At 41.8% G+C, this 26,794-nt stretch overlaps 1 protein-coding gene across 1 annotated transcript in view; it reads left to right on the forward strand.

The window, feature by feature from the left end:
* SUSD1 (sushi domain containing 1) overlaps positions 1 to 26,794 on the forward strand; it is a 121,267-nt gene that overhangs the window by 57,449 nt on the left and 37,024 nt on the right. Inside the window, exons 7-10 of the mRNA XM_007936768.2 lie at positions 5,453 to 5,550; positions 6,157 to 6,343; positions 14,149 to 14,258; positions 19,650 to 19,842. Of these exons, the coding sequence (XP_007934959.2) occupies positions 5,453 to 5,550; positions 6,157 to 6,343; positions 14,149 to 14,258; positions 19,650 to 19,842 (588 nt within the window). The remainder of the gene's footprint in view (positions 1 to 5,452; positions 5,551 to 6,156; positions 6,344 to 14,148; positions 14,259 to 19,649; positions 19,843 to 26,794) is intronic.

Below are 26,794 nucleotides of genomic sequence, written 5' to 3' on the forward strand. Positions count from 1 at the left end.
ACCTTGGGACTTACAATGGACTTAAGTTAATGGCCTGCCGTGTGGTTTGGTAACACTGGGATTGTGCCTTTTTACTTGTCAACCTTGGGGCTTCTTAGCCTCAGCAGCCAGCAGCTGCTGAGTGAAGAAATGCCTCTAGCTCCAGTGGGCTGGGAGCAGGAGGCAGAGCTGGACCACAAGGTTGAGGGGCTTTCACCCAGCCCCTAGAACCTGGCACTTAGAACTTGGACTTAAAGCCTCCAGATCGTAAGAATAAACTCCTGTTTGTTAAGGGCATTCCATTTGTGGTATATTTCTTTTCAGAGCTGCACTAGGGAACCAGAACAGAGGCCTAAATACTCTGCAAATACTACCTACTGTAGGAAGTAGACACCTACTATACCTGTTCTACTCCAAATCACACCTCAGATCGCATCATAACACTGGGGGCACACCGTTAGGGGGAGGAAGAGCAAGATAGAGCAGAGAGGGGGATTGAGCTTGCCCCAGTGCCTTGATGACATGCTCCAGGCCTTTCTTGGGTGGGGGTGAGAAGGTTGAGGGGCGTGGGTAGGGAGGAAGCATCCTCTCTTTCCTTGATTTCCTAGATGTCACTCTCTTCCAGCTGACCTCGGACACCTCTTTTGCGTTGCTCCTTCTCCTCTGCTCTCTCCTTAGGTTTGGTATTTCCTAGTGTTCTGCCATTGGCTCAGTGTTTATGGTCTACCTGGATGTTTCTTCTGCACCCATGCGTTCAAATACTATAAACATATTGTGTGTTTCAAGACGTTTTTTCCACCTGGATAGTGGGCAGATAATTCAGCTTCGCCTGTCCTAAACACAGTTCTTTATTTTCTTTGTAACAAACCTGGTCTTCCTCCTATATTACCCGCCAGCCTTCTGGTTAGCAGTCAAGTGCCTTAGGCACTATGCTACCAGAGCTCCCACTTACGAGAATAGTAAAAGGCTCTTAAGTTGGAAGGCTTCCAGTCAGCCCCCACTCCTCCCTGTTCCTTATCTCTTACCTCCTATTGATTCTCCTTCAGAATTGCTTCTTGTTCTGTAAGGCATTGCCTTGACTAGGTCTCTTCAACTCTTGTTGAATAACTGCTTCTATGCAAAGACTCTAGGCTTTGGAGTGTGACAAATCTAGTTGGGAATCCTGACTTGACTGTTTACTAGCTGTATGGCATTTGGCAGGTTATTTAACCTCTCTAAGCCTTAGGTCTACAAAATGGACACGCTCACGATTAACACATTTTGAAGATTAAATAAAATGATACATTTGAAGTTCTGAGCATACTTTCTGGCCCATCATAAGAACTCAGTAAATATTAACTCTTACTATTTTTATTATTGCTTCTTGTGACTTCTGTGAGGCCAAGTGTACCAAGAACTAGCAGTGTCTGGCACGTGGTACCTACTTAGTAAATAGTATTGCTTTCTTTCCTTGTGGCCTCTAGTTGCCCTGTACTCTAGTCTCTCCTTCAAAATGCAGCTGGATCATCTTTCTAGGGAGCTCCTGAGTGGCACCAACTTAAGGTGCCTGGCTGATACCCACAAAGTTGGAGGTTCGAGTCCACACAGGGGTACCTCAGAGGAAAGGCCTGGCCATCTACTTGTAGAAAATTAGCCACGGAAAACCCTCTGGAGCACAGTTGTGCTCTGACACACGTGAGGCCACCATGAGTTGGAACTGAAGTCACAGCAACTGACTTACCCTTTCTAAGGGGACAGTGGTGACTCAGTGGAGAATTCTCACTTTCTGATTCAGAGACTCAGGTTCGATTCCCGACACCTCGTGCACGGCCACCATCTGTCTGTCAGTGGAGGCTTCTCTGTTGCCATGGTGCTGAGTAGGTTTCAATGGAGCGTCCAGAATAAGACAGACTAGGCAGAACGGTGGGGTGATCCACTTCTGAGAATGAGCCAGTGAAACGCCTGTGCTCACAGTGGTCCACAACTGATTATGGGGATGGCCCAGCACTAGGGGTGATTCATCCGGACTCGATGGCAGCTAACAACAATCTGTCTAAAAACCAGACTGTTCCCATCATTTTCCTGCTTTTAGTTCACTGCTCATAGGAATAAGTCTGGGCTTCTCAGGCTGGCAAGCCAGGCCTTTCCCAGTCTGCCCGTCTTCCCTCTGCAGCCTCACTTCCCGTCATTCCTCCTCCTGCAGGCACGAGGCACTGCTCTCTCACACTCTGAATATGCCAAGCCCTTTACAACGTCAGGCATTAGACCTGCTGTTCTACCCTACTCTTCAGTTGACTCATCCCTTAAGGTTACGCCCCCATGAGCCCTGATTCTCCAGATCCTCTAGTGAGAGTTGCTGGCTTCTTCCTCTGTGCCCTGCAGTACTTGTTTATAGCTTTATTACAAGACTTCTTGAGTTGAAATTTCCTGCTTCTGTTTGCTCCCTCCTTTAGATAACACACTGCTTGAGGGAAAGACTTATGTTTGGGTCATGGTCACGTGCCTGGTCATGCCTGGTGTGATAGGAAGCTCAGCTTTTGGTAGACATTCAGTTAATGTTGAATGGTGGATGAAGAGTTCTGGAGACAGTTCCAAGGAGCACTTGCAGAAACAGTTTTAGTTATTAGTACTATTGGAACAAGGGAAGAGCCTCCTAAGTGATGTTTCTTAAAAGCACAGAATTAATTTGGGGTTTAATTTCTCACATGCTTATAAAGAATTCCTTCCAATCGCTTTGTTGACACCTGGAAAGCAAAGCCACAGACTTTGTTAGACTGCTCGCTGGGCTAAAGTACTTGACCTATAGTCAGACCTGAACAAACGAAACCCCTCTCTTTGAAGTGCTCAACCTTCTTCTGAGAAATCTGAGTCCCATCTGTTGAGAGCGCACAGCACAGGCTGGAGGCAGATGGCATCTTTGAGGTGTCATTTGCAGTTGTCATAGTGAATGAGCAGGAAGGAAAGACAAGAAAGAAAACCTTCCTGTGGGAGTCTCCATCCTCATCTCTTCTTGGGGAGCAACGGGCCCCAGAGTGGGAAGGAAACATGCTTTTCTGGCAAATCAGAGAGATGAAGGGTGGGATGTTTTCTTTTCCTTTGGGGCCAGGTGGCAAGTTAGAGAAGTGTGAGTAAGCAGAAGAGGCCAGAGCCCAAGGGCTGTAAGGGGCAGCAGAGACAGAAGGGGTCAGGAATATTTGGGGCTTGTTCATGCTAATAAAAGACCGGTGCCAACACCATTGTTAAGTTACCTAAGGGGGTGAACTGATAGGTTCTTTGTATTTCTTAGGATATCCGTGTCACAACTGTAGTTATTTATTGGATTTTAAAGGATCTGTACTTTGGAGAGAAATGTTGGTAAAGAGACCAAGGAATGCTTTAGACAGTCATAGGTGATCCTCTGATGTCTCTTCAGGAGTTTGCCTGTTTTTCACTCTCTGCCTCCATTTATTCTTTCTTGCTAATAGCTGGCATAGGTTTACCCAAGACCACGTAATGTGGGACACAGAATCTTGTAATGCTGCCAATAGGATGCTTTAGTAAAGATGCAAAATTTCTTTGGAGAAGAGAGATCAGTCTACCAGGGTCAAACCAAAGATGGCAATGGTTTTCAGTACAGGAGAAATGAGTTGGTCCTACAGGTGTTGAAGGTACTTTCAGGCAAGCTTCCATTCCTGCCTGGAGACAGGAGAGGTTTACCAAAGTCAGAGAAAGGAGCTGTATTGAAGAGTCATTTTCTGAGATAGAGAATTATCTTCCCCATTCTTCTTGATGAGTGTCTTACCTCACTCAGGCTTTCCAGAAAACAAGGCAGAATGCCTCTGTTTATTATGCAATAGGGGATAAGGTCCCAGGAAGCAGGATGAGGACCAAGGTGAGTGAAGCAGAGAAGGAGACGGAGCCAATGTAAGGATGCTTTACTGCACTGTTCTCCACTGGGTGCAATTGATTGCTCCGTCTATGGACTGTTCCTGGAGAAGCTGTAGAAACTACATAGTTGTAGGATTGCCCTTGAGGGAAAAGGGAAAGGGAAAAGATGTATCTACTAACTCTTGTCCCCATGGGGTGTAAGCTCCTCCACACTTCCATGCTTGGGCATGGGTGTCCCAGCTGGGAAGCTCTGGGACAGGAGGCAAGACATGGTCATGTTGTCAGAGCCCATGCAGAGCTGGAACAAGGAACAGGTGAGAGGTTTGGAAGGCTCCCTAAGAAGTGCCTGATTCAGTGAGAAAGCTTGAATTCGGGCAATTTGGTGAAAGGAGGATCCCCTTCCCCAGAAACAACAGCACTGTGACTTCTATCTGCGGGGAATTTTTTTTTTTTAAATATGCTGTTATAAATAGAAATGTTTTCTCAATTCCATTCTTATATTGTTCATTGCTAGCGTGCAGAATACAATTGATTTTTGTAGATTGATTTTGTATCCTGCAACTCTGCTGAACTTGTTTCTTACCTCTAATAGTGTTTTTGTGGATGCCTTAAGACTTTCCATATCCAAGATCATGTCATCTGCAAATAGAGTTTTCCTTATCTGCAGAGAATTTGATTTTAAAGGAAAAAAAATTAGTTCTGTCCTCCTTCCCATCTCAACATCTGCCCAGGTGGTTAACTGGGTCCATTGGAAATGGTGTCACCTCAGGGAACCAAGGCCCTGATACAGTTTCCATCTGCCTGGGTGATGCAAATGGTTAATGTGCTCGGCTGCCAGCCAAAAGGTTGAAGGTTCTAGTTCACCCAGAGTGCCTCAGAAGAAAGACCTGGTCGACTAGTTCTGAAAAATTAGCCAGGAAAACCCTGTGGAGCACAGTTGTTCTCTGACACACATGGGGTTGCCATGAGTCAGAATCCCCTCATTACTACTGCTTACTGGTCTCAACATGCAGAATGTTTCAAAGGAATAGGACAGCCCCAGGAAATCACTGTCTTCCTGATAGGTCAGGATTAAATAGCTTCAGTTAACAGAGTTCCAGATGTGTTCAGTAACCTCGCAGAGAATTCCGTTTACTCAGAGCTGTTCCTGAGGAAAGGGCCTGCCCAGTGATGCATGCCACTTCCCCTCTTGGGAACAACAGTGACCTGAAAACAAGCATGCTCCATCATCTGGTTGGGGGAGGAAGGGAGAAGCTGATCCTGTTTGGGCAACTGCATGGAAGATTGAGGTCTCAGCTCTGCGCCCTCTTTCCATTCCACCTGAGTGGAACACCACTGGCATCCAGTGGCCTGTCCGACTAATCACAGGTTGGAATTCCTACCCGTACTCAAGCTGGCCGTTTTGCTCTTCCTTCAAGTCAGGCTAGGCTCATTCATGATGTAGAGAGGTTGGGTGATTGGCCTGGGACAACTTGAGTCACTCTGGATCAGAGTGTGATTAGTGATCAGCAGAGATAGCAGCTGTGCAGGTAAACTGAGGCGTGTTCTCTAACAGTGGTCTCTGTTAGCATTTTTCTGAAGCCCATTGATGCTTTTTGTGAGTGGACTTTGTCTTTTTCTGTTTTAGAAATAATGATGGAAATTAGTGATGTATTAGTGTTTAACAACACCTGCGTGAGGTGGAAAATAAACCCAGGAGGGATGAATGCCAGGATCATATATGTGGTAAGTAAAATGGCCGACTTCTTCCCCTAGGACAGAAATGGTAACTCCTGCGAATACAAGTCACAGGGACTTGTTTCCATAAAAGCTTTCCGGTGGAGTTGCTTTCCAATCCCATTGTCATTTTAGAGAGTGAATGGAATTTTTGAAATACCGGATCATTTTTTTAGTTTACATTTTGTCGTTAATATTTGTAATTTGACAGGGTGTATGTGGGGGTGTTTATATTTGGCATTGTCATGAATGGTCGTTTCCAAGCTGTGTATTTCATCCCCCAGAGCAAGTGGAGACATCTGCTGACTTGGTGGCAAGGTAGCAAGTGGTCCTCAGGCTGCGACTGCCTCCATTGCTGGTCATTTGTGTGCAGGATAGCACTCCCTAGGGAGACCCTCATTTTATGCCACTTCACAGGGTTTCTTGATGACTAGGCTGGCCAGACTTGGTCATCAGACACCTGATGATGGAGGTGGATCACATTCATCGTCCCTGGTTGAGGAGTGTGGTATCAGAATGGAGAAGTAGGTGAACAGGAGCCAGCGGCACAAAGGTCTCTCCCAGGTGTTTCATCTGGAATCATGGTGGGTTCACTTGTCTTTTTCCCTCATCGAGATATCCATTAAAGGACAACGGTTGGACCCTACGAAACCCTTTCACAAGGAGACAGTCAACTTTACCACAGACAGCAGGACCCCAGGAGTGTGCCTAGACCTGTTCCAAGGCACCAACTATACTGTGAGCATTTCTGCAGCCTCTCCCAGACGCTCTGTGCCAGCCTTCATTGGATTCCAAACAGCTGGTAAGTGAAAGTGAAGTCTGTCATTTCTTCTAGAGGGTGCTGAGTACGGGATGTGGGAAAATGTACTTCAGAATCAACCATGCAAGACAGGTCATGTTTGCTTTCTGAGATTGGTAGCAAGTGGGATGTAATTGCCCCAGGGGTCAGACCAGAGCAGGTCTAGTAGTGAGATTCCTATCCTATTGGTACCAGGCTGAATGAAGGCTGAGGTCTTGTTTTTCAGATGGGAGCACTGGTTGACGTTAAGGTAATAATTAAAAAAAAAAAAAAAGCGAAAATCGAACTCACTGCTGTTGAGTTGATTGCGACTTATAGTGACCCCTCCTTGGGTTTCCGAGGTGGTATCTCTACAGAAGTAGATTGCCCAACCTTGCTTCCAAGGAGTGGCTGGTGGGTTTGAACTGCCAGCCTTCTGGTTAGCAGTGAAGCGCCTTAGGCACTGCGCCACCAGAACACTCCTAAGGTAACAAAAAAGCATTTAAAGGCGAGATCATTAGTTGATAATGCGGTGAATTCTCCATTGTCCAAGGCAGTGGAGGGTAGCCATGTGGGTTCTCTTTGGTAGGACACTCAAAAGTCATTTCTGGCTTGTAGTTATGAGAGAGGAGAGCCAGGGATGCTGGGCCAGAAGTTTTACATCCAGGATGGGAGCTGACCCCGGAACTGATTGGGGTGGGAAATCAAGTCGAGAGCAGCCGAGTGGATGGGAAGAGTGGTCCTAGGATGCAGGAGGCAGCTGGTGGGTGAAAGGAAGAGTAGTAGACAGGAGGAAACTTCAAGAAATAGAAATATCATCCACTTGGAAGGGATGTAGGAGATCCTGAATAGAGAGGGAGAACAATGTGGAACAAAACTCAAAATCATTTGGAGGCAAAAAAAAAAAAAAAAAAAGATGGTTGGGACCAAGTTTGCTGGTCCAATAGAGCCTGGTGGAACCACTGAGACTATGGCCCCTAGCTGCCCTTCAGGTCTGGAATTGAACCCACACCTGTGGTTACCAGCCAAACAATGTACAGGCATGTGAGTTAAACATTTACCTCAAGTAGACACACGCCCTGGAGAGAACAATCATGGGAGAAAGAAGGGCAGCTTATGCACAGGGAGACAGTTCAGGGCGCAGGAGAGTATGGAGGGATGGACACTGGGAAGAGGTAACTATGGGGAGGAAGTGGGAGGGGAGCTGCTGCATTGTGGTAAACTGTGGTCAATGACATGAGACAAAGTATATGTGAACTGCTGTATGGAAAGTGAATTTGCTCTGTAAGTCTTTACCCAAATCACAATTAAAAAAAAAAAAAAAAGAAATAGAAATAAACGTCATTGCACAAAGTCACTTGGATTGTTAAAACAACATTGTGACAAATACAATAAATTCTTTCTTTTTCAAAAGAGAATTCTGGTTATAGGGTATCAGGACAAATTAAATACCTTATAGGCAAGCTTGGGAGCTCTGGTAGCATAGTGGCTAAAACACTTGACTGCTAACCAGAAGGCTGGCGGTTCAAACCCACCAGCCACTCCTCAGAAGGAAGGTTGGGCAATCCTACTTCCATAGTGATACTGCCTTGGAAACCCAAGGAGGGGTCGCTATGAGTCGGGGCCGACTCGACGGCACATAACAACAACAACAACATAGGCAAGCTTTAAGATACTCTCGTGGTGTAGTGGTTAAGGCATTTGGCTGCTAACCAGAAGGATGGTGGTTTGAACCCACCAGCTGCTCCACAGAAGAAAGATGAGGCAGTCTGCTTCCATAAAGATTTACAGCCTTGAAAACCGCTATGAGTTGCGTCTCGATGGCAGTGGTTTTTTTTTTTAGGCAAACCTTCAGAAGCCTTTAGTGTCATTTATTATTTTTGAGCAGTTGAGGTAGTTCTCAACTAGTTTTTTGATGTCCCATCCTCAGATATTACTGCCACTAGGTATGAATTTGGTAGAAACAATTGAAAAGTCAGCCAGTCTTAACAATATAAAGCCAACTATGAAATTGCACTAATAAGGTCTCTGGGTATTTACATATAAGTAAAACAAAATTATTTCTTTCTAAATAAATAATATGTAGGAAGAGATACTGTAAAATTAATATGGTAACTAGTTAGAGAAACTTTCACAAATTTAATGATAAACTTCCACAGATTTATTGGGGCTAGCTCTTCTTAAAACATCATCCCAAGATTTTAAACTCATTTGTCACTGCCCTGTCTGAATGACAATTTGCTGTTTAGTATTAACTGTTTTTATTAATACGTCTTCTCTTTACTTATTGACTGTCTCATTATGTGACATTTCACATTTACAACCATAGTAAAAAACATACTATCTGGCTGTTTGAGCAGTAACCTCAGCAGGTGAGGAGCCAGGTTAACAGTGGCTATGAGGGTTAAGGTTATGTGTCAACTTGCTGGGCCGTGCTGCTCAGAGGTTTGGCAGTTGTGAAATGACGGAATTTCACAGTTATAGAATCCTCCATTTTGTGCTCTGATGTGGTCATCCTCCATTTTCACTTAATGCCAGTTTCCCTTCTAAAACATCACCCCAAACAGAAATGCTGTACCCATTAAACAAAAACTCCCTAGTCCTCCCCCAAGTCCCCCATAAACTGTAATCTACTTTCTGTCTCTGTGAATTTGCCTGCCCTAGATATTTCATGTAAGTAGAATCTTAACAATATTTGCCCTTTTGGGTCTAGATTCTTTCACATAAAATAATGTTTTTAAGATTTGTCTATGTTGTAGCAAGTATTAGGACTTCACTCATTTTTATGGCTACATAATATTCCCCTGTCTGTATACACCACATTTTGTTTATTTATTCATCTGTTGATGGACACTTAGGTTGTTTGCACCTTTTGGCCACTGTGAAAAATACTGCTCTGAATATTGGTGTGCAAGTACCTGTTTGAATCCCCGCTTTCAATTATTTGGGGTATATACCCGGGAGTGGAATTGCTGGGTAACATGGTGATGCTATGTTTAACTTTTTGAGGAAGCGTCAAATTGTTTTACACAATGGCTATACCCTTTTACACTCCCACCAGCAATGTGAGGGTTCCAGTTTCTCCACATTCTCACCAAACTTGGTTTTTTGTTTTGCTTTGTTTTGATAATGCTATCCTAATGAAGTGGTGTCTCATTGTGCTTTTGATTTGCATTTTCCTAATGACTAATCATGTTGAGCATTTTTTCATGTGCTTATTGGCCATTTCAATATTTCCTTTGGAGGAATGTCTATTTAAGTCCTTCGCTCATTTTTAAAAAGGGTTGTTTGTCGTTTTGTCTTTGAATTATAGGAGTTTTTTATATATTCTAGATGCTAGACCCTTATCAGATATGTGATTTGCAGGTATTTTCTCCCATTCTATAGGTTGTCTTTTAACTTTTGCAGTATCTTTGTCTACTTTTTCTTCTTAACTGTTGTTTCGATAACACCACTGTTAGGTGTACTCTAGGTGATGGCATATATTGGGAAGCTTTCTGAGACCAGTTTTTAGTAGATAAGTTAACTAATTTGTGTTATTACTATTTGTGATATGATTTTCCTTTCTCCTATCATCTTGTTTTTATTTTTCCTCTTTTTAATGCTACTTTGCTATTTCCTTTGTTGTCACCTTTACTCATTTGAAAAATACAAGACCCCTATTTGGTTGCGTACTCCTCTGATTATATGTCAAGACTGAAATGTTAGATTCTTCCTGAATAAGAAAGGAAGTCAGCATTCTTTACTTCCTTTTATTCCTTTCACTCCTACTTCCCTTAGTAGTTATTGGTTTCATATAACATTTTATTCTAGTTTCTTATTTTTATTCTTAACATATATTATGTCTTTAAAGATTTTGTTTTCACACTGATTTATAACAAGATTTATAGCGATTTTTAAACTTAGGTATGGATCGGATAGTTGCAATGTTTACTGTCAGTTCTCTTACACTAGTTTGGTATGTTGTTAGGTGCTTTTGAGTTGAATCCAACTCATTGCGACCCTATAGGACAGAGTAGAACTGCCCTTCTTGTTTTGCTGTGGTGCGTGTGTGTGTGGGGTGTGTGTGTGTGTGGCGATTCAGATGTCTCCTATGTGGGATTTCCTGTCTGTCCTCATTGGTTTTCCATTTTCTCCTTTTTCTGTCTTTTTTTTTTTTTTTTTTCCATTTTTTTCCTCTGCATTGTGTGAGTATTATTCTGGTTACTTAGTGCCACTCTGACAAGAATATACCACAAATGGGATGGCTCTAACAAACAGGAGTTTATTCTTATAATTTGGAAGCTTTAAGTCTGAGTTCCAGGTGCCAGGCTATAGAGGCTGGGTGAAAGCCCCTCAGCCTTGGGCTTCAGCTCTGCCTCCAGCTCCCAGCCCACTGAAGCTAGAGGCTTTCCTTCACTCAGATGCTGGCTGCTGAGATTGACAAGCCCAAGGCTGACAAATAAAAAGGCACAGTCCCAATGTTACCTAACCACACGGCGGGCCATTAACTCAAGTCCATTGAAAGTCCCAAGGTTGGCAGAACATGGCAGGCTGCTGAACAATGACGCAGTTACATGCAGGGTCCAAGTGTGCCATTAAGCTAGAGACTATCCCCAAGGCTTCTCCTTATACACAGGAAGCAGACCACATCCCTAGAGCAGCTACTCAGCTGCTCCCAGTAGATCCCACCATGGAGTTATTACTAGTCTCTTCATGGAGAATACTACATCCAGCTACCCAGCCACTCAACCAAGCCCACCCAAGTTGACACACAAACTTAACTACCACAAGTATGTAACAAATTTGTTCTCTATATGCATGTATGTGTATATGCAGTTATGTGCTGACATTTCTGATCTTTACCATGCCTAATCCATTTTAAATTTTATTGTTACATTTTCATTTATTTTATCTAATTCTCTTTCCATTTCTGCATCTCTTTCAACCATTTCCTCCTCTGCTGTCACAGACTCTTATCTTCTCATCCTTTATCTCTCGTTTAAATCCATCTTTAAAATTTTTCATTGAAAGTACGGAACAGATGCTCCAAATTTTGCTATTACTTTCCTCAATAGTTTTTTTTTCAAAAGTGTGCTCATTCTTTGCTGCCTAAGCACTATCTCCCTCTCCTTTGTGGGATTATTTTGTATTTTTTTGTTGGCTTCTAGATTATGGAATAAAAAAGTTCTGTCTAGGTCTCAAACCTGTTGTTGTTGTTGTTATTTGCCATCGAGTCGGCCCTGACTCATAGCGACTCCTCCTTGGGTTTCCGAGGCAGTATCACTACGGAAGTAGGATCGCCCAACCTTCCTTCCGAGGAGTGGCTGGTGGGTTTGAACCGCCAGCCTTCTGGTTAGCAGTCAAGTGCCTTAGGCACTATGCTACCAGAGCTCCTCCTGGTCTCAAACCTAAATGTATGGAATTTCTTTTGATCTGACTTTTATTGTATAATATTAATATACTCATCTCATATCTCATCTGGAAGAATTTACTACTTTCATCCGGTTGGATGATCCAGTGGCTTCCCAGGGTGGGACAAACGATTAAGCTGTTGGCTGCTAACTGAAAGATTGGCAGTTCAAGTCCACCAAGAGGGAAAAAAAGTTACTTCTGAAAACCCAGCCACTGAAAACCCTATGGAGCGTGGTTCTACTCTGACACATGGGGTCACCAGAGTTGGAATCACCTCAGTAGAACAGGTGCCGGGTGGAGGGTAATCCAAGGACCTGGGCTGTGAGGAGAGGCTGTGAGAAAGCCCACTGCCTTGCCCATTATTTCCGAGCCCTTTGCTGTCTTGGTTGGTGAAGATGTTGCTCTTCAGCCTGCTCAGCGTTTCTGGCTCCTCTGTGGTACTGTAGCCTCTAGAGGCCGGAAGACTCCCAGTCCCTCCTACTGTCAACTCAGCCTTCCTGACAGGTGGACCTGCAGGTCTCCAGGTCTCCTTTTAGCCATCCTTCCCTTTTACTGGTCTCCAGTAAGCAAGAAAGGATTATTTTATATCCATATCTATCTACATCTCCTGATTACATGTCAGAATTGCCCAGAGAACTTTAAAATTACACAGATACTCAAGTTTAACTCCAGACCCACTGTGTCTGAGTGATCTGAAGTGAAGTGCACATGATTCTGTGTGAATCGTGAAGTGATTCTGAGTGCACATCAGACTCATGTGCACCGAGGACTGGGAACCACTGGGCTTGTAATTCCAGCTACAGGATTTTTTACTTACTTGTCCTGTGCCCTGTGCTTGCTTCCAGCTCCCATCTCTATGGGTACCAGTTCTTCTCCATGTCCTCTGTTGAGACTTTAAATCCACGCTCCTTTCCTTGGAAAGAAGGTTCCACAGTAGCTCTTTGTCTTTTGTCAACCTGGTCTCTTCCACTCCGTGCTCAGCAGAAATGTCATCATGTTACTGCCTTGTGTATGACAACCAATCCTTCTTTCCAACCCAGATGCAAATTTTGACCTATTTTTACTTATTCTCAGTCACTTCTGTCAAGATTGGGGTGGTAGGTGGGAGCCAGATGCCTTTGTTCACATTGCCATTTTCCTTAGAATTCAGACGGTAATCACTGTGTTCTGTGAGAATCATGTTGAGATGGGAACTATGTGGACAGGGCTTCTGCTGATGTCCTGCTTGTATGTAGACATACACCATACCTGGTGTTTTGTACATGCATTCATACACGCATACATTTCTTACTTACATACATACATCTGATCATCCTGAAAACAATATGTACACATGTGGCAATTTTCATTTCTGATATTTTTGTTAAATCTTTAAAAGAAAAGTGAATACAAAGAAGAATAATATAATAGGTCTTCAAATCCTCTCTCTCTCATTTTCACATTTAATTATAACTAGAGATATTTTCTCCTGGTTAATTGCCCTGTGCTACTTATATCAGTGATATTTAAAATGTTGTGGACAGTTCTGATTCTGACTGAAATAACTTGCTATAATTTTTACTTCTTAGGTAACAAGTCTCCTTTGGGGGACATATACATAAAATGTGATTATAAACTAGATTCTCTCTGATAGACACTTAAACTTTCTCTCATTGGTAGAAAACATGTGGGCTTTGTCAGTAAATTTGCTTTTCTTTGAGAATTACTCATGGTGTTCCTGGACTTTCTGTAAGTTCTTTAATTCACTAATAACAAACTTCTTCTTTTTGACTAATTAAGAAAGGAGAACATTGAAAGAATGAATTGGACTACAGGAGGCATGAAATGACTTTTCTACACAGTGGTTGAAGCAAGTCTGCTTTGTAATTATTTTTCTGCCTTGGTACCCAGCTGTGAGCGGCTCTTGAGACCCTCTCTGCTGTGAGAATCAACATCCTCTTTCCTGGTCATCTATTTTCCAGCATTGTTCTGGGTTGGAAAGCACCCTCCCTGAGAGTTCTAATCCATGATGTTTGCCTTTTATCCACCCTTTTCCTAGTTCTCAGACTTTCTGTCTTCTGCTTACCTTCATGACATTTTGGTTTTTTGGTGTGATCCAAGTGATAGGATTAGCTTTCTAAAAATATCACAGATTTATTTGTTTGCAGAGATCTTTAACATGCATATTTTCTTTGATTCTCTAGAAAGCCTTATGGAAAGGAACTCCATTATCTTGATTTCACAAATAAGTAAACTGAGGTCCAGAGAGGTTAAGTTACTTAGCTAAGAAGTTGTAGAGCCAGGACTTGAAGTTAAGTCTGCTGATGGCTGATTTAATACTTTTCCTGTTAAACACCATACACTTTCTTGAGATGTCAGATTCTCCATTGTGTTTGGCTGTGATATGTTTTGTTAAGATAATGTGACCTTTCTATATATTCTTTCTTATCTTTCAGAAGGTGATATCTTAGAAGATGATGGAATTTTCAATATTTCGATATTGAACGAAACTTGTTTGAAATTGAAGCGGTCTTCTAGGAAAGTTGGATCAGAACAAATGTACCAAGTAAGAAGATCTCTTTTGCTACCAAAGAGTTATGTCACTTAAAAATTTGAGTGTTCTACAAGTGAGGGTCCAAAGTATTTAAAAACTACCAATGAAAAGAACTTCCAGAGAATTTGTGATTATAGTTTCAAAAGTTGGATAAATGCAAGTGAGGAACTATTTTGAAGAGAGACACTGTATTTTGTGACTTGTTTTAACTTTTCCTTTCCAGTGTTTTACGTTTACTATGTTTTATTTTAATGCATTTCCTCATTACAGCTTACTCTGTCATTAAATAATCTGATTTTAAGAAACCCACTGCATGGCTGTTGCTTTCATTTAATCTGAGTTTTTGTTGTTGTTGTTATGTGCCGTGGAGTTCAACCTGACTCATAGCAACCCCTCCTTGGGCTTCCGAGGCAGTATCACTATGGAAGTAGATTGCTCAACCTTCCTTCCTAGGAGTGGCTAGTGGGTTTGAACCGCCAGCCTTCTGGTTAGCAGTCAAGTGCCTTAGGCACTACGCTACCAGAGCTCCTTAATTTGAGTTTTTAAACATCATGAATCTTAAGTAAAATTTCAGTTAAATTTAGGTAGCAACTGAGCTTATTTTTGTATCAATTTTAGTGCCTTGCATATTATGTGGCAGAGAGTAGAATCAGTACATATTAAATTAATTCATTCAATAACCACTTAGAAAAACATCATGATTAAGACTTGGAATGATAAATCAAACTAATAGAAACACACACATAAACAGGCAATTATAATATGGTACAGTGAATGCTTTGATGAAGAGGAAATAGATATGGAAAGGGAGCTAGAGTGTTGTCCAGCTGTAGCTTTTTTTACTAGAGGCATAGACTACCCTGAGTCCTAAAGGAAGGAGTAGGAATTAACCACATAAAAGAGGTAGGGTGGAGGCGAAGAGTGTTCTACAGGCAAACAGAATAGCATATTGGGTAATAGAAATGGTGGCTCTCTCAGGAAACAGAGAAACCAGTGGGGAGCAGAAAGAGATGAAGCAAAATCTAAGCAGGTTCAGATCACAAAAAGCCCCACGTGCTGTGCTTTGGGGTTTGGGTTTTATTTTGATTCCTATGTGGAAACCACCGAAGAATTTTGAGCTGGGAATGAAGTATTCAATTTTCTGTATTAGAAAGAATGCTGGGGCTAGAAACATATCCAAGTGCCCAAATAGTTTAACTCAAGATAAACATGATGTTTTAAATCAGCCAAGAAAGTCAGCTGAACTTGAGAAATTACATTAATTGTATGGGACAATTGATTAAGTACTTGGTTAAGAATACAAATAATTCTTACCTCAGACCCTACATAAAATGATTACAGCGTTAATTGGGAATAAAAAGAGTGAAAGCTGAGGATGAAAATGGACAGATTTGATTACTGAGAAACAAAAATCTGTGCATAGAAACTTTTGTAGACAAAATTTTAAAAAAGTAAAGGGAAATATATATATGCTGGGCAAATATTAATTTATATTATATCTGAAATGCTCCTAAAAAATCCACTGGAAAAAAGTGAACATTCAAAAGTAGATTGCAAAAGAGCATGTAACATAAGAGCATGTAACATAATGTCAAAACATACATGAAAACATGCTATGCTTTACTAGTAAGAAAAAAACATAGAAATAAACCATGAGATGCCATGATTTGCCTGTAAACTTGGAATAATGACTGGTAATACCCAGCATTCTAGGTAGTACTCTTATAACACTTAAATTAATATGACTTTTCTGGAATAGTTCCTTGTTCATTTCTAACTAGAAATGTACTATAATTAACCATCCTGATATATAGAGGAGGGTTAAGCTGTAGAGATGTTCTCTGAAGCTTTCTTTGTTACAGGGGAAGCTAGGAATCACTTCAAGGCCAGTCACATCATAGGACACTGTACAGACATGAAAAATGTTGTACTTAACCCTGGAAAGCCTTCACTGTTGCTAACAACACTCTTGCTGAAATAATATCTGTTTTCCTGCTGTTGGTTTGACCCCTCTCATTCTCCTGCCACAAGAATCCCTTCCTCTGCCTTTCCTTTAAGTGTGGATTACTCTCAAGGTCATGCCTTGTCATTCTGTACCCTTTCTTTGGGTGTTCTCACCCAGTCTCTTGCCTGCCTTAACTGTCTGCTACATCTATTTCTTCAGGCCTAATCTATTAAGGAGCTCTGATGGTGCAGTGGTGAAGGCATTTGCTAACCAAAAGGTCGGTGGTTCAAACCCACTAGCCACTGCACAGAAGAAAGATGAGGCTGTCTGCTTCTGAAAAGATTGACAGCCTTGGAAACCCAATGGGGGTCATTATGAGTCAGAATCAACTTGATGGCAGTGAGGTTTTTTTTTTTTTTTTTTAATCTATTCTATTAGGACCCCTGATGACATAGTGGTTCAAGTGCCCGTCTGCTAACTAAAATGTCGGTGGTTTGAACCTACCAGCCACTCTCTGGGAGAAAGATGTGGCGGTCTGCTTCTATAAAGATTTATAGCCTCAGAAATCCTATGGGGCAGTTCTGCTCTGTCCATTAGGGTCTCTATGAGTTGGAATTGATTTGATGGCAGTGGGTTTGGGAATCTATTCTATTAGTTCTAAACCCTGTACTCTTTAGCCAGCTTCTTGTGCTCTCTTTTACATTATGTCTTTCCACAAGCCACCCTGCAACTTACAGTGTTCTTCCTTCTCTTATTCCACCTGGCTAACTCCTGCTCATCCTTCAGGGCTCAGTTCAATCATTGCCTCTGGTAGAAGACCCTCAGTGACCTCCTTCTCTAGCTGCTTTTGCTATCTGAAGTGCTGTTTTCTCCCCTGACCTTTCACAAAGGAGCTCTGGTGCTACAGTGGCTAAAGCATTCAGCTGTTTCAACCCACAAGCCACTCTGCAGGAGAAAGATGAGGCGGTCTGCTTCCACAAAGATTTCCAGCCTTGGAAACCCTATGGGGCAGTTGTACTCTGTCACATAGGGTCACTAAGAGTTGGATTCGACTCAGTGGCAGTGGGTCTGGTGTTTCTGGGTGGGACCTTTCACATTCCCAACTCACCTGATTTGTGCTGATTTCTCTTTTATTCCACAATTAAGATGCAGAAGACTTCCTTAATTCTGAGAATTCTCAGTTTCTTAAAGCTGTCCCTTCTGAGTATTCCTACAACCTCATATATAATAAGACTTATCCCTGGGTATTTTATTTGCCGGGATACTTATCTGTGAGTTCCTTGAGGTTAGGAACTGTGTCTTATTTGCCACTGTCCCCAGTACTAAATATTCTGGCTGGCAAATAGTAGGCAAATATATATTGAAGTATCCAACAGCTATAAAAAAAACCACTGCCGTAGAGTCGATTCCAACTCATCGTGACCTCCATTGGGTTTCCAAGGTGGTAAATCTTTACAGAAGTAGATCACCTAGTTTTCCTTCCATGGAGTGGCTGGTAGATTTGAACCGCCAACCTTCTGGTTATCAGTCAGATCCCTTAGGCACTGTACTACTAGAGCTCCTTAACAGCTATAGATATGTTTATAGAATGAATTAATGATAGAGAAAAAGCTTTTTAATAGATTGGTAAGTGGAAAGACTATGTTATCAAATGGTACATGCAGTGTGATTCCAAGTTTGTAACTGAAAAGTGGTTTTTGTCTATATTTGCATGTTTGTTGTTGTTGTTATGTGCCATCAAGTCAGACCTGATTCATAGAGACCTCTCCTTGGGTTTTCGAAGCAGTATCACTATGGAAGTAGATTGCCCAACCTATAAGGTTATATGGAATATAGGGGGGGGCTGACTTTGCAGAGATGCAGTCCATGTAGTTGTGTGGTTTTCCTCCAGTAGATGGCAGCAGCTGGAAAGTAAAAGTGGTGAAGTCAAAAAGCTAGACTGACCAGGTGTTTAGAGTTTTCTGGAATGGGTGGAATTGAGAGCCAAGGCAGAAGGGCAGTAAGGGTACTGGACTAATTGGTTAAAGTGATGGACAGTGGTATCTGAGATAGATGAGGGTGGCGAAGATGGGAGTGTCAGAATATTGGTGGAAAATATTGCGTAAGTACATCTTAGGCCTTGTGGGACTGAGTGGTCTAGAATAGGGGATTGGGAGAACTTGGTAGAGCAGCTCTGATGATGACATTGGGTGGGGTTTGGCCATGGATGAGGGGCCTGAAGTGGATGACAACATTGGGTAGAGTTTGGCCATGGATAAGGGGGCTGAGGTGGATGATGACATTGGGTAGAGTTTGACCGTGGAGGGGGCTGAGGAGGATGATGACATTGGGTAGAGTTTGGCCGTGGATGAGGGGGCTGAGGTGAATGATGACATTGGGTAGAGTTTGGCCATGGAGGGGGCTGAAGTGGAGTGGAGCAAGTTCATAGTATTGAACTAAAATAATAATAATAATAATAATAAAATCTCTGACGCCAGATTTTGGATGGCTTATCCATAAAGACCTTTAAGTTGCCCGTTTCCAAAATAATTGAAGGAGAGAGGAATCCTCATGTTGAGCTGTCAAGGTCTTGGGTCTGTGGAAGATTGATGGGGAAGAGTCAGTGATTGACAGTGAAGAGGAAAGATGGAAGGTGACATGACACAAACATCAGAGGAAATGATAAACACATGGGGATTCTCACCAGACAAAGCACGGATCATTTTACTTCTGGGGCCTTCACATTCCCCCCCTAGAAATTCCTGTTATACCCTCAGCTTGAATTGGCAATGTGTGGGGAGTGAGTGGGTTAACAGTGTGTAAACATCTTTTACTAGCGCTTAATAGGAAGGAACAAGTCATGTATCGTACGGTTGTTTTAAATGTGTAATCTGGGGTAGCCCTCAAAGTTTGAAAACGTTTTTCTATGAGGCTGTCTATGGGCTCCTTATGAATGAAAAGAAATTGAATACATTTTGTCCAACAGCTCCAATGAAATCTTCTTCACCTGGGTATGCCTGACATTTAATTATCTGAGATAATAGTTATGTATTTTAAGCTTAGCCCTTACCTGGTTAGGGAGCTCTGGTGGTGCAGTGCCTAAGGCACTTGATTGCTAACCAGAAGGCTGGTGGTTCAAACCCACTCGCCAGTCCTCAGAAGGAAGGTTGGGCAATCTACTTCTGTAGTGATACCGCCTCAGAAACCCAAGGAGGGGTCGCTATGAGTCGAGTCCGACTCCACAGCATATAACAACAACAACATACCTGGTTGAGGGGGAAGCTGAATAGGCTAGGTAGGTAGCTCTGCAAAGTCCCTCCCTGGTTTAGCTTGCTATTGTATTAAAAATAATTCCAAGTATGTGAGGACAAATAGAAGAAACTTTCTTGCTTTATCTGCATTTTGCTGATAGTCTAGACATTTGCAATCCAACAGGAAGTTTAATACATTGCCTTTTTTTTTTTTTAATCTCATGACAGTTTAAAGTTCTGGGTCAAAGGTGGTATCTGAGTAGTTTTTATCACGCAACATCATTTAACTTCACAACGAAGGAACAAGCTCCAGTCGTGTGTTTAGATCTGTACCCAGCAACTGATTATACCATGAATATTACCCTGCTGGCATCTCGCAAGCAGCACTCAGTGAAAATCACAACCACAACCTCACCATCTGGTAGGTGTAGGTGTCTTTATATCTTTATACTTTGGACAACAAATGAAATGTATGATATTCTGGCTTGCAGAGTGTGGATCAATGATGGACTGCTTTATTCAGGGTTCTCTGTTAACACTTAGGTTGAGAATACTGTAAAGCCTCTTCCTCTGACCCCAGATTTAAGACAGACAAGCCCTTAGAGTTGTCCTTATGGGTAATCTAGAACCTGCTCCCCAGAGATCAGAAATACAAGCCCCACTATGTTGGGAACTGGCAGGACTAAGAGGCCTCAAGACTGTGCCGTGTATGAACACATTAACCCAACACAGAACAGTTGCCTCAGGAAGGTCAAGCTCCTTAGAAATTCTTCCTTTCCCTTGAGGCACTTTGAGGAAACCAAACAGAGATCATGGTATTAACTCCACAGCTTCCCCTACTAGAAGGGGACACAGAATCCTCTACAATTGTTTGTTTGCTTGTTTTTCTTTAATTCTTTGGTATTATAGCCAAGCCTATAGGTAACCAGGTGGCGAGGCTGCCCCTTTGGAAGAAAAACAACAGAAAAGTGTAGATCTTGCCCTTGCCTTCCTGGGACTTCCTTCTAGATGTCTACCACTGCTCTTTGTGGGTCAGGATTGGGCAGTTTGAACTTGGAAATTGGAAGGCTTTAAGGCCATGCAGCACCTAAGGCTGAAAATTAACTTTTTATTCTATTTTCCATCTCTGATCATGCCTGGTCATCTTGTACTAAGTATAACCTCATGACAGCACAAACATAACCCCCACAATATATTTCCAGTTAAATTATAATGTTCACAGTTTGATTACAAAATCCCTCTAATTAGTAGATCTCAGAGAAATTAAAGGCTGAATATTAAGTCCATTTCTCTTTGTAAATTAAAGTGTAAAGGCACTGAAGTTCCAAATTCTTTCCTCCCAATCTCTAACTCTGCTGAGTCTGAGGCACAGTGGCCAAACTGAATTGGGGAATACTTCTGGCTGTTGTATCTTAGAAAACTTGTTTTGTAATAGATGTTGCTCCTTTGGTAACTACAAAGTTGAGTTAATCTGATTCCATGTTTCATTTTCCTACTTCTCAATACTAGCCCCAGAGACAGAAAATTTAGAAAGCAAAAGCAAAATTAAAGGATGTTACATAATATTTGAATGTACTAAATGCTATTGAATTATACATTTAAAAATGGTTAATTTCATGTTACATGAATTTTATCTCAATTGAAAAATAAAGTCAGTGGGTTAGATTTGTTCTTCTTGGACCTGAGACTCAGTTACCTTCTGAGTGATTGTTACTTGACATAATACAAGTAAAATCCTTAGAACAGCACTGAGCAAATAACAGTAGTGGTGAGAATAATAGCATCATTATTGAGCACTAAATATGTGCCGAGTACTGTTCACCTCATTTGATCCTACTAAACCTTCTGAGGAAGGCACTCACATTATCCCCATTTTACAGATAAGGACACTGAGGTACAGGGAAGTTAAGCAACTTGTCCAAGACCATAGAGGTAGTAGGAATGCAACTGAGGTTTGAACACAGGGAGTCTGGCTCCAGTGAAATCAGTACATCTACTGCTTCTCAAAATCTATTTAGTTATTAAAAAAAAAAAAAAAGTAAAATGATGTCCCTCAAATCCAGTGCATGGTCAGGCTAAACTTGAGCAAGCATAAGAATCACCTGGAGGTTCCTGGGCCCATCCAGAGGTTCTGACTTAATAGGTCTGTGATGGAGATGGAGTTGCAATCTCTAGCAAGCTCCTGGGCCCTGGGGATGCCTCCAGTGCACGTTTCTAAGTAGCATTGCTTTAACCACGTAGACCTTACCATGTAGACCTCTCGATAAGTTAAAACCCTCATTTGCAACCCAGGCAGAAGCATAACTTAAAGAAAAGAAAAAAAAAACAAACAAAAAAAAAACCAAAATGTGGTAGCCAAAATAATTCTGTCTGTACATACCTAAGAAGCCTGTGTGTTGAAGCTCTGTGTGATTTGTGAAGGCATTTTCCTGATAATCTAGTATCTCCTTATCTGTTCCTGCAGTTCTAGCTCTAGAGACCAGAAGTGTCCATCTTTCCCATGGTGCTCCACTCCCTGTGGCAGCTCTTGCATTTATACTCAACATTCCAATCAGTAGCACGTCCACATTTTGCAGCTAGGGGAACTGAGTCCTTTTTTCTATTTTTTTTTTTTTAATTGTGATTTGGGTGGAAGTTTACAGAGCAAATTCACTTTCCATACAGCAGTTCACATACACTTTGTCTCATGACATTGACTACAATTTACTCCAATGCAAAAGCTCCCCTCCCACTTCCTCCTGATAGTTACCTCTACCCTGTGTCCATCCCTCCATGCACTCCTGCCCCCTGAGCACACAGCCCTTCTATTCTCCCATGATTGATCTCTCCAAGGAGTGTATCTACCTAGTGTAAATGTTTAGCTCATATGCCTGTGTTTTGTTTGGCTGGAAGCCACAGGAGTGGGTTCAATTCCAGACCTGAAGGACACCTAGGGGTCCTGTTCTCAGTGGTTCCATCAGGCTCTATCAGACCAGCAAACATGGTCCTTTTCTTTTCTTTTTTTTTTTAATGATTTTGAGTTTTGTTCCACATTGTTCTCCCACTCTATCTAGTATCTCCTACATTGATGCCCCTCTGAGTGGTTGACAGTGGTAGCTGGGTACCATCTAGTTCTTCTGGTCTCATAGTCATATAGGCTGAGGATCGCATGGTGTACCAATCACTTGGACTAATTATTTCCATGAATCTTTGGTTTTCTTTATTCTTCTTTGCTCTGGATAAGGAGTGACCCATCGTTGTACCTAGATGGCCTCTTGCAAGCTTTTAAGATCCCAGTTGCTACTTGCCAGAGTAGGAGGTGGAACAATGTTTTTATACTATGTTATGCCAATTGAGGTTGTTGTCCCCTTCGACTATGGTCCCAAGCCCACAGGTCCAACTACTTGTTCCTTCTGGTAGCTGGCTGTGGCCAAGAAGCAACTACAACCTTGTCCTTTGTCAGCTCTTCTATATACCTGGGACTTCTTACATAAAATAGCAATAAACTTGTAGAACCATTGTCTGCCAACCCTATACATGGTCTTGGGCACACTCAGGGGGGACTGAATCTTAACCATTCCTTCCCACTTGAAATTACACAGGACAGGCAGACAAGTGAGAATCAAAGTACCAACTTTGTTGATCTGGGCAAGTCCACAAGGAACTCCCTTCTCTCTTCAATACAGAGGTTCAGGTAAAGCTAAATTAGAGAATGAGGCTTAGATATGTGGCATAATGGGGTTTCCCACTCCCTTCTCTCCTGGAAATATGACACATTGGGTCTGCAAGAGAGCCTTGCCTGGCTTACCACTCAGTCTCTGCCTTAAAAGCAGAGGAAAGGGCAGTGGGCAGAAACTTGTTCCTACCTTCTTGGAGACAAGAGATGTACATGACCCTTGTACCTGAGGATGGGCAGGTCCCAGAGAGCAAAGGTCTACATATTTTGGGGGAGTTGTTGTTTTTAGGTGCTGTTGAGTTAGTTCCAACTCATAGTGGCCCTGTGTGCAACAGAATGAAACACTGCTCAGTTGTGTGCCATCCTCACAGTCCTTGCCATGCTTGAGCCCATCATTGCAGCCACTCTGTCAGTCCATTTCATTGAGAGACTTCCCTTTTTTTGCTGACCCTCCACTTTACCAAGCATGATATCCTTCTCCAGGGAATGATCCTTTCTGACAACATGACCAAAGTAGGTGAAATGAAGTCTGGCCATTCTTGCTTCCAAGGAACATTCCAGCTGCACTTCTTCCAGGACAGATTTGTTTGTTCTTCTGAAACTACCATGATACCATGGTATTTTCAGTATTCTTTGCCCACATCATGATTCAAAAGCATCAACTCTTCTTTGGTCTCCCTTATTCATTGTCCAGATTTCACATGCATATGAGGTGATTAAAAATACCATAGCTTGGGTTAGGCACACCTTAGTCTTCAAAGTGACATCTTTGCTCTTCAGCACTTTAAAGAGGTCTTTTGCCTCAGATTTGCCCAGTGCAATGTGACATCTGGTTTATTGACTGCTGCTTCCATGGGTGTTGATTGTGGATCCAAGATGAAATCTTTGACAACTTCAGTCTTTTCTCCATTTATCATGATGCTGCTTATTGGTCCAGTTGTGAGGATTTTTGGTTTCTTTATGTTTTATTTATTGTTTGAGCAGTGATCTATAATATATGAACCCCACCTACTAGGAAATGTGACCCAAGGAATGTAGTCTCACACCAGTGAGATCACATGTTTCTAATTCCTTCCTTGAGGATTAGTGAGTAAAGGGTGGAAGAGACCAGAATTGTCCTTTCCATTTTGGAAATGGAAAGACAGGTACATAACACGCTTTCATACATGTGAGCAAGGTACTTGACCTCTGTAATATTTAGAAGATTGAACAGAATGATCTGAAAGGCCCATTCTAGTTCTAGAAGTCTATAGTAGGAAACCAATTCAAATTACTTTTAAAGCAAAAAACCCAAACTCACTGCCATCAAGTTGATTCTGACTCATAGCAACCCTCATTGGCTTTCTGAGACAGTAAATCTTAAGGAAGTAGATTGCCCCATCTGCCTCCCACGGAGTGGCTGGTGGGTTTGAACCTCCAACCTTCTGGTTAGCAGTCATATGCCTTAGGCACTGCACATCAGAGTGCCTGCAAATTATTTTTAGGTTTGTTTACATTCATTTATTTCCACATCCAGATTTTTTTATTAATTTGCTCACTATCATTTCATTTATCTATTTAATTTCATATTCTTTTTATTGATATATACAACTTATTCATAAACTAAGAACATTAATCTTATTATTTGCATTGAATTGATTCTCATGTTTTTGTTTCTTTTGTTTTTTTTATGGTGTTTTTGACACAGAGAAGTTTTAGATTTCTACTCACTTCTATTGATCTTTTCTTTTGTGGTTGATTACATTAATATTAAAGATAGAATTTTTTACGTGCGAAATTATTTATTTATATCCAACCTAGAAAAGACTTTAAGTGACCTGCCAGGTGTATGTAAAATAAAAGATAATAGAAGTCTATCATGGAAACAATTAGTCCAAGGGACTAGTAGCCCATGTGACCCTCAGCCTGTATGACCATGGGACCAGAAGAACTAGATGGTACTCAACTACCCCTGTCAGCTACTTGGAGGAGGATCAGTGCAGGAGATCCTGGATAGAGTGGGAGAAGAGTATGAAACAAAACTCAAAATCATAAAAAGAAAGAAAGAAAGAAAGAAAAAGACCAGGTTTACTGGTCTGATAGAGCCTGGTGAGACCCCTGAGACCACGGTCCCTGATTACCTTTCAGGTCTGGAAGTGAACTCACTCCTGTGGCTTCCAGCCAAACAGTAGACAGGCATGTGGGGTAAACATATAAGGTAACTACACTCCCTGGAGTGATCAATCATGGGAGAACAGAAGGGCAGTGTTTGCCCAGGGAGACAGCTTGGGGGGCAAGAGTGCATGTGAGGGAAGGACACAGGGAAGAGGTAACTACAGGGAGAAAGTGGGAAGAGAGCTGTTGCACTGTGGGGAATTGTAGTCACTATCATGAGACAAAAGGTACATGAACTGCTGTATGGAAAATGAATTTGCTCTGTAAACTCTCACCCAAATCACAATAAAAATTTTTTTAAAAAAGATAATAAGTTAGAAGTCTAAACTGAAGAATGAAGAAAACTAAAGCAGGTGCATAAAAAAAGATGCAGGCATGAGGTTAAGAAAAATGTGTGTCCTTATCACCCACTTACTTGTTTACTCTCATTCACTCACTGCCCTCGAGACTATCCGACTCATACCGACCCCTCTGTGGGTTTCTGAGGCAGTATCTCTAAGGAAGTAGATTGTCCAGCCTTCCATCTGAGATGTGGCTGGTGGGTTTGAACCACCAGCCTTCTGGTTAGCAGTTACTAGTGGCTCACAAATTTGGGGTTAAGCTTTCTATTTACCTAGTCAGAAAGGGACTTTTGTTACATTCATAATGTTAAAACAAAGCAGTGTTTTGTTTTTGTACATTTTCTCTTTTTCAACAGCTGGATCATACAGGAATTTCTAGTTCTAGGGGTCTCATAAATAGGATAGTGTATGAGCAGCATTTTACAAGGATTTTATGAGGCATTTTCTCATATGTCCTTTAACACGACTAATTATATTATAGGAAAATATATTTCAGTTTGGGGTGGACAAGGAGAGATGTGTTAGCAAAGCATGCTGTCTGATGACCCGCCTTGATTGAGGGGTGAGAAGAGGTCGTTTGGATGATTTGGAGGAACGGATAGGGCCCACACCTTTCAAGCAGCACTTCCTAAGTATTGTTTCTCCCAGCTGAGATCTGATAGATGTCTGATGTCATTTAGCTTGAGACTATCCTCTCGCATAGGTGCCCAGAGAGCACTTACTCTATGTTGGCAGTTGAGTAACAGGGACTTGTGCTTGAACTGAAGGCTACCTGCCTCCATTAGAAGGTTGAGCAAGGAAGTGCTCTCAGAGGTCAGAGGTCATCAGTACCCTCTGAGAGTTGTTTGAATCTGCTCTGAATAGTTGAATTGGTGACTAAACTCCTAAAATTCTTCACATAATATGGTCACATAATATAGTTTTAGCTGAAAATGTCAAAGTAATTGTAACTGGATAACATTTTTTTCCTAAAGAAAAATTTTAGTTCAATAACAGTAATACTCTCAGCTTCAAACAATGTTACATTCCCTTGTTCTCACTAAGAGAAACTATTTACAAAACATAAGCCAAGGATAACTAAAAAATGACTCAAATCATATGATTATTTATAGAGCAGCTATAAAAATAGTAACTTTTAGAATAGTTGATTTATAGTCCTTTCTGACAATATTTAGCTTGCAAAGTCAACTGTTTATTTTGGCTACTTTTAATTAGAGACTTGA

This window comes from Orycteropus afer, unplaced genomic scaffold, assembly GCF_000298275.1.
Source record: "Orycteropus afer afer isolate SDZICR_OR568_19922 unplaced genomic scaffold, OryAfe1.0 scaffold00037, whole genome shotgun sequence".
Classification (NCBI taxonomy): Eukaryota; Metazoa; Chordata; class Mammalia; order Tubulidentata; family Orycteropodidae; genus Orycteropus; species Orycteropus afer.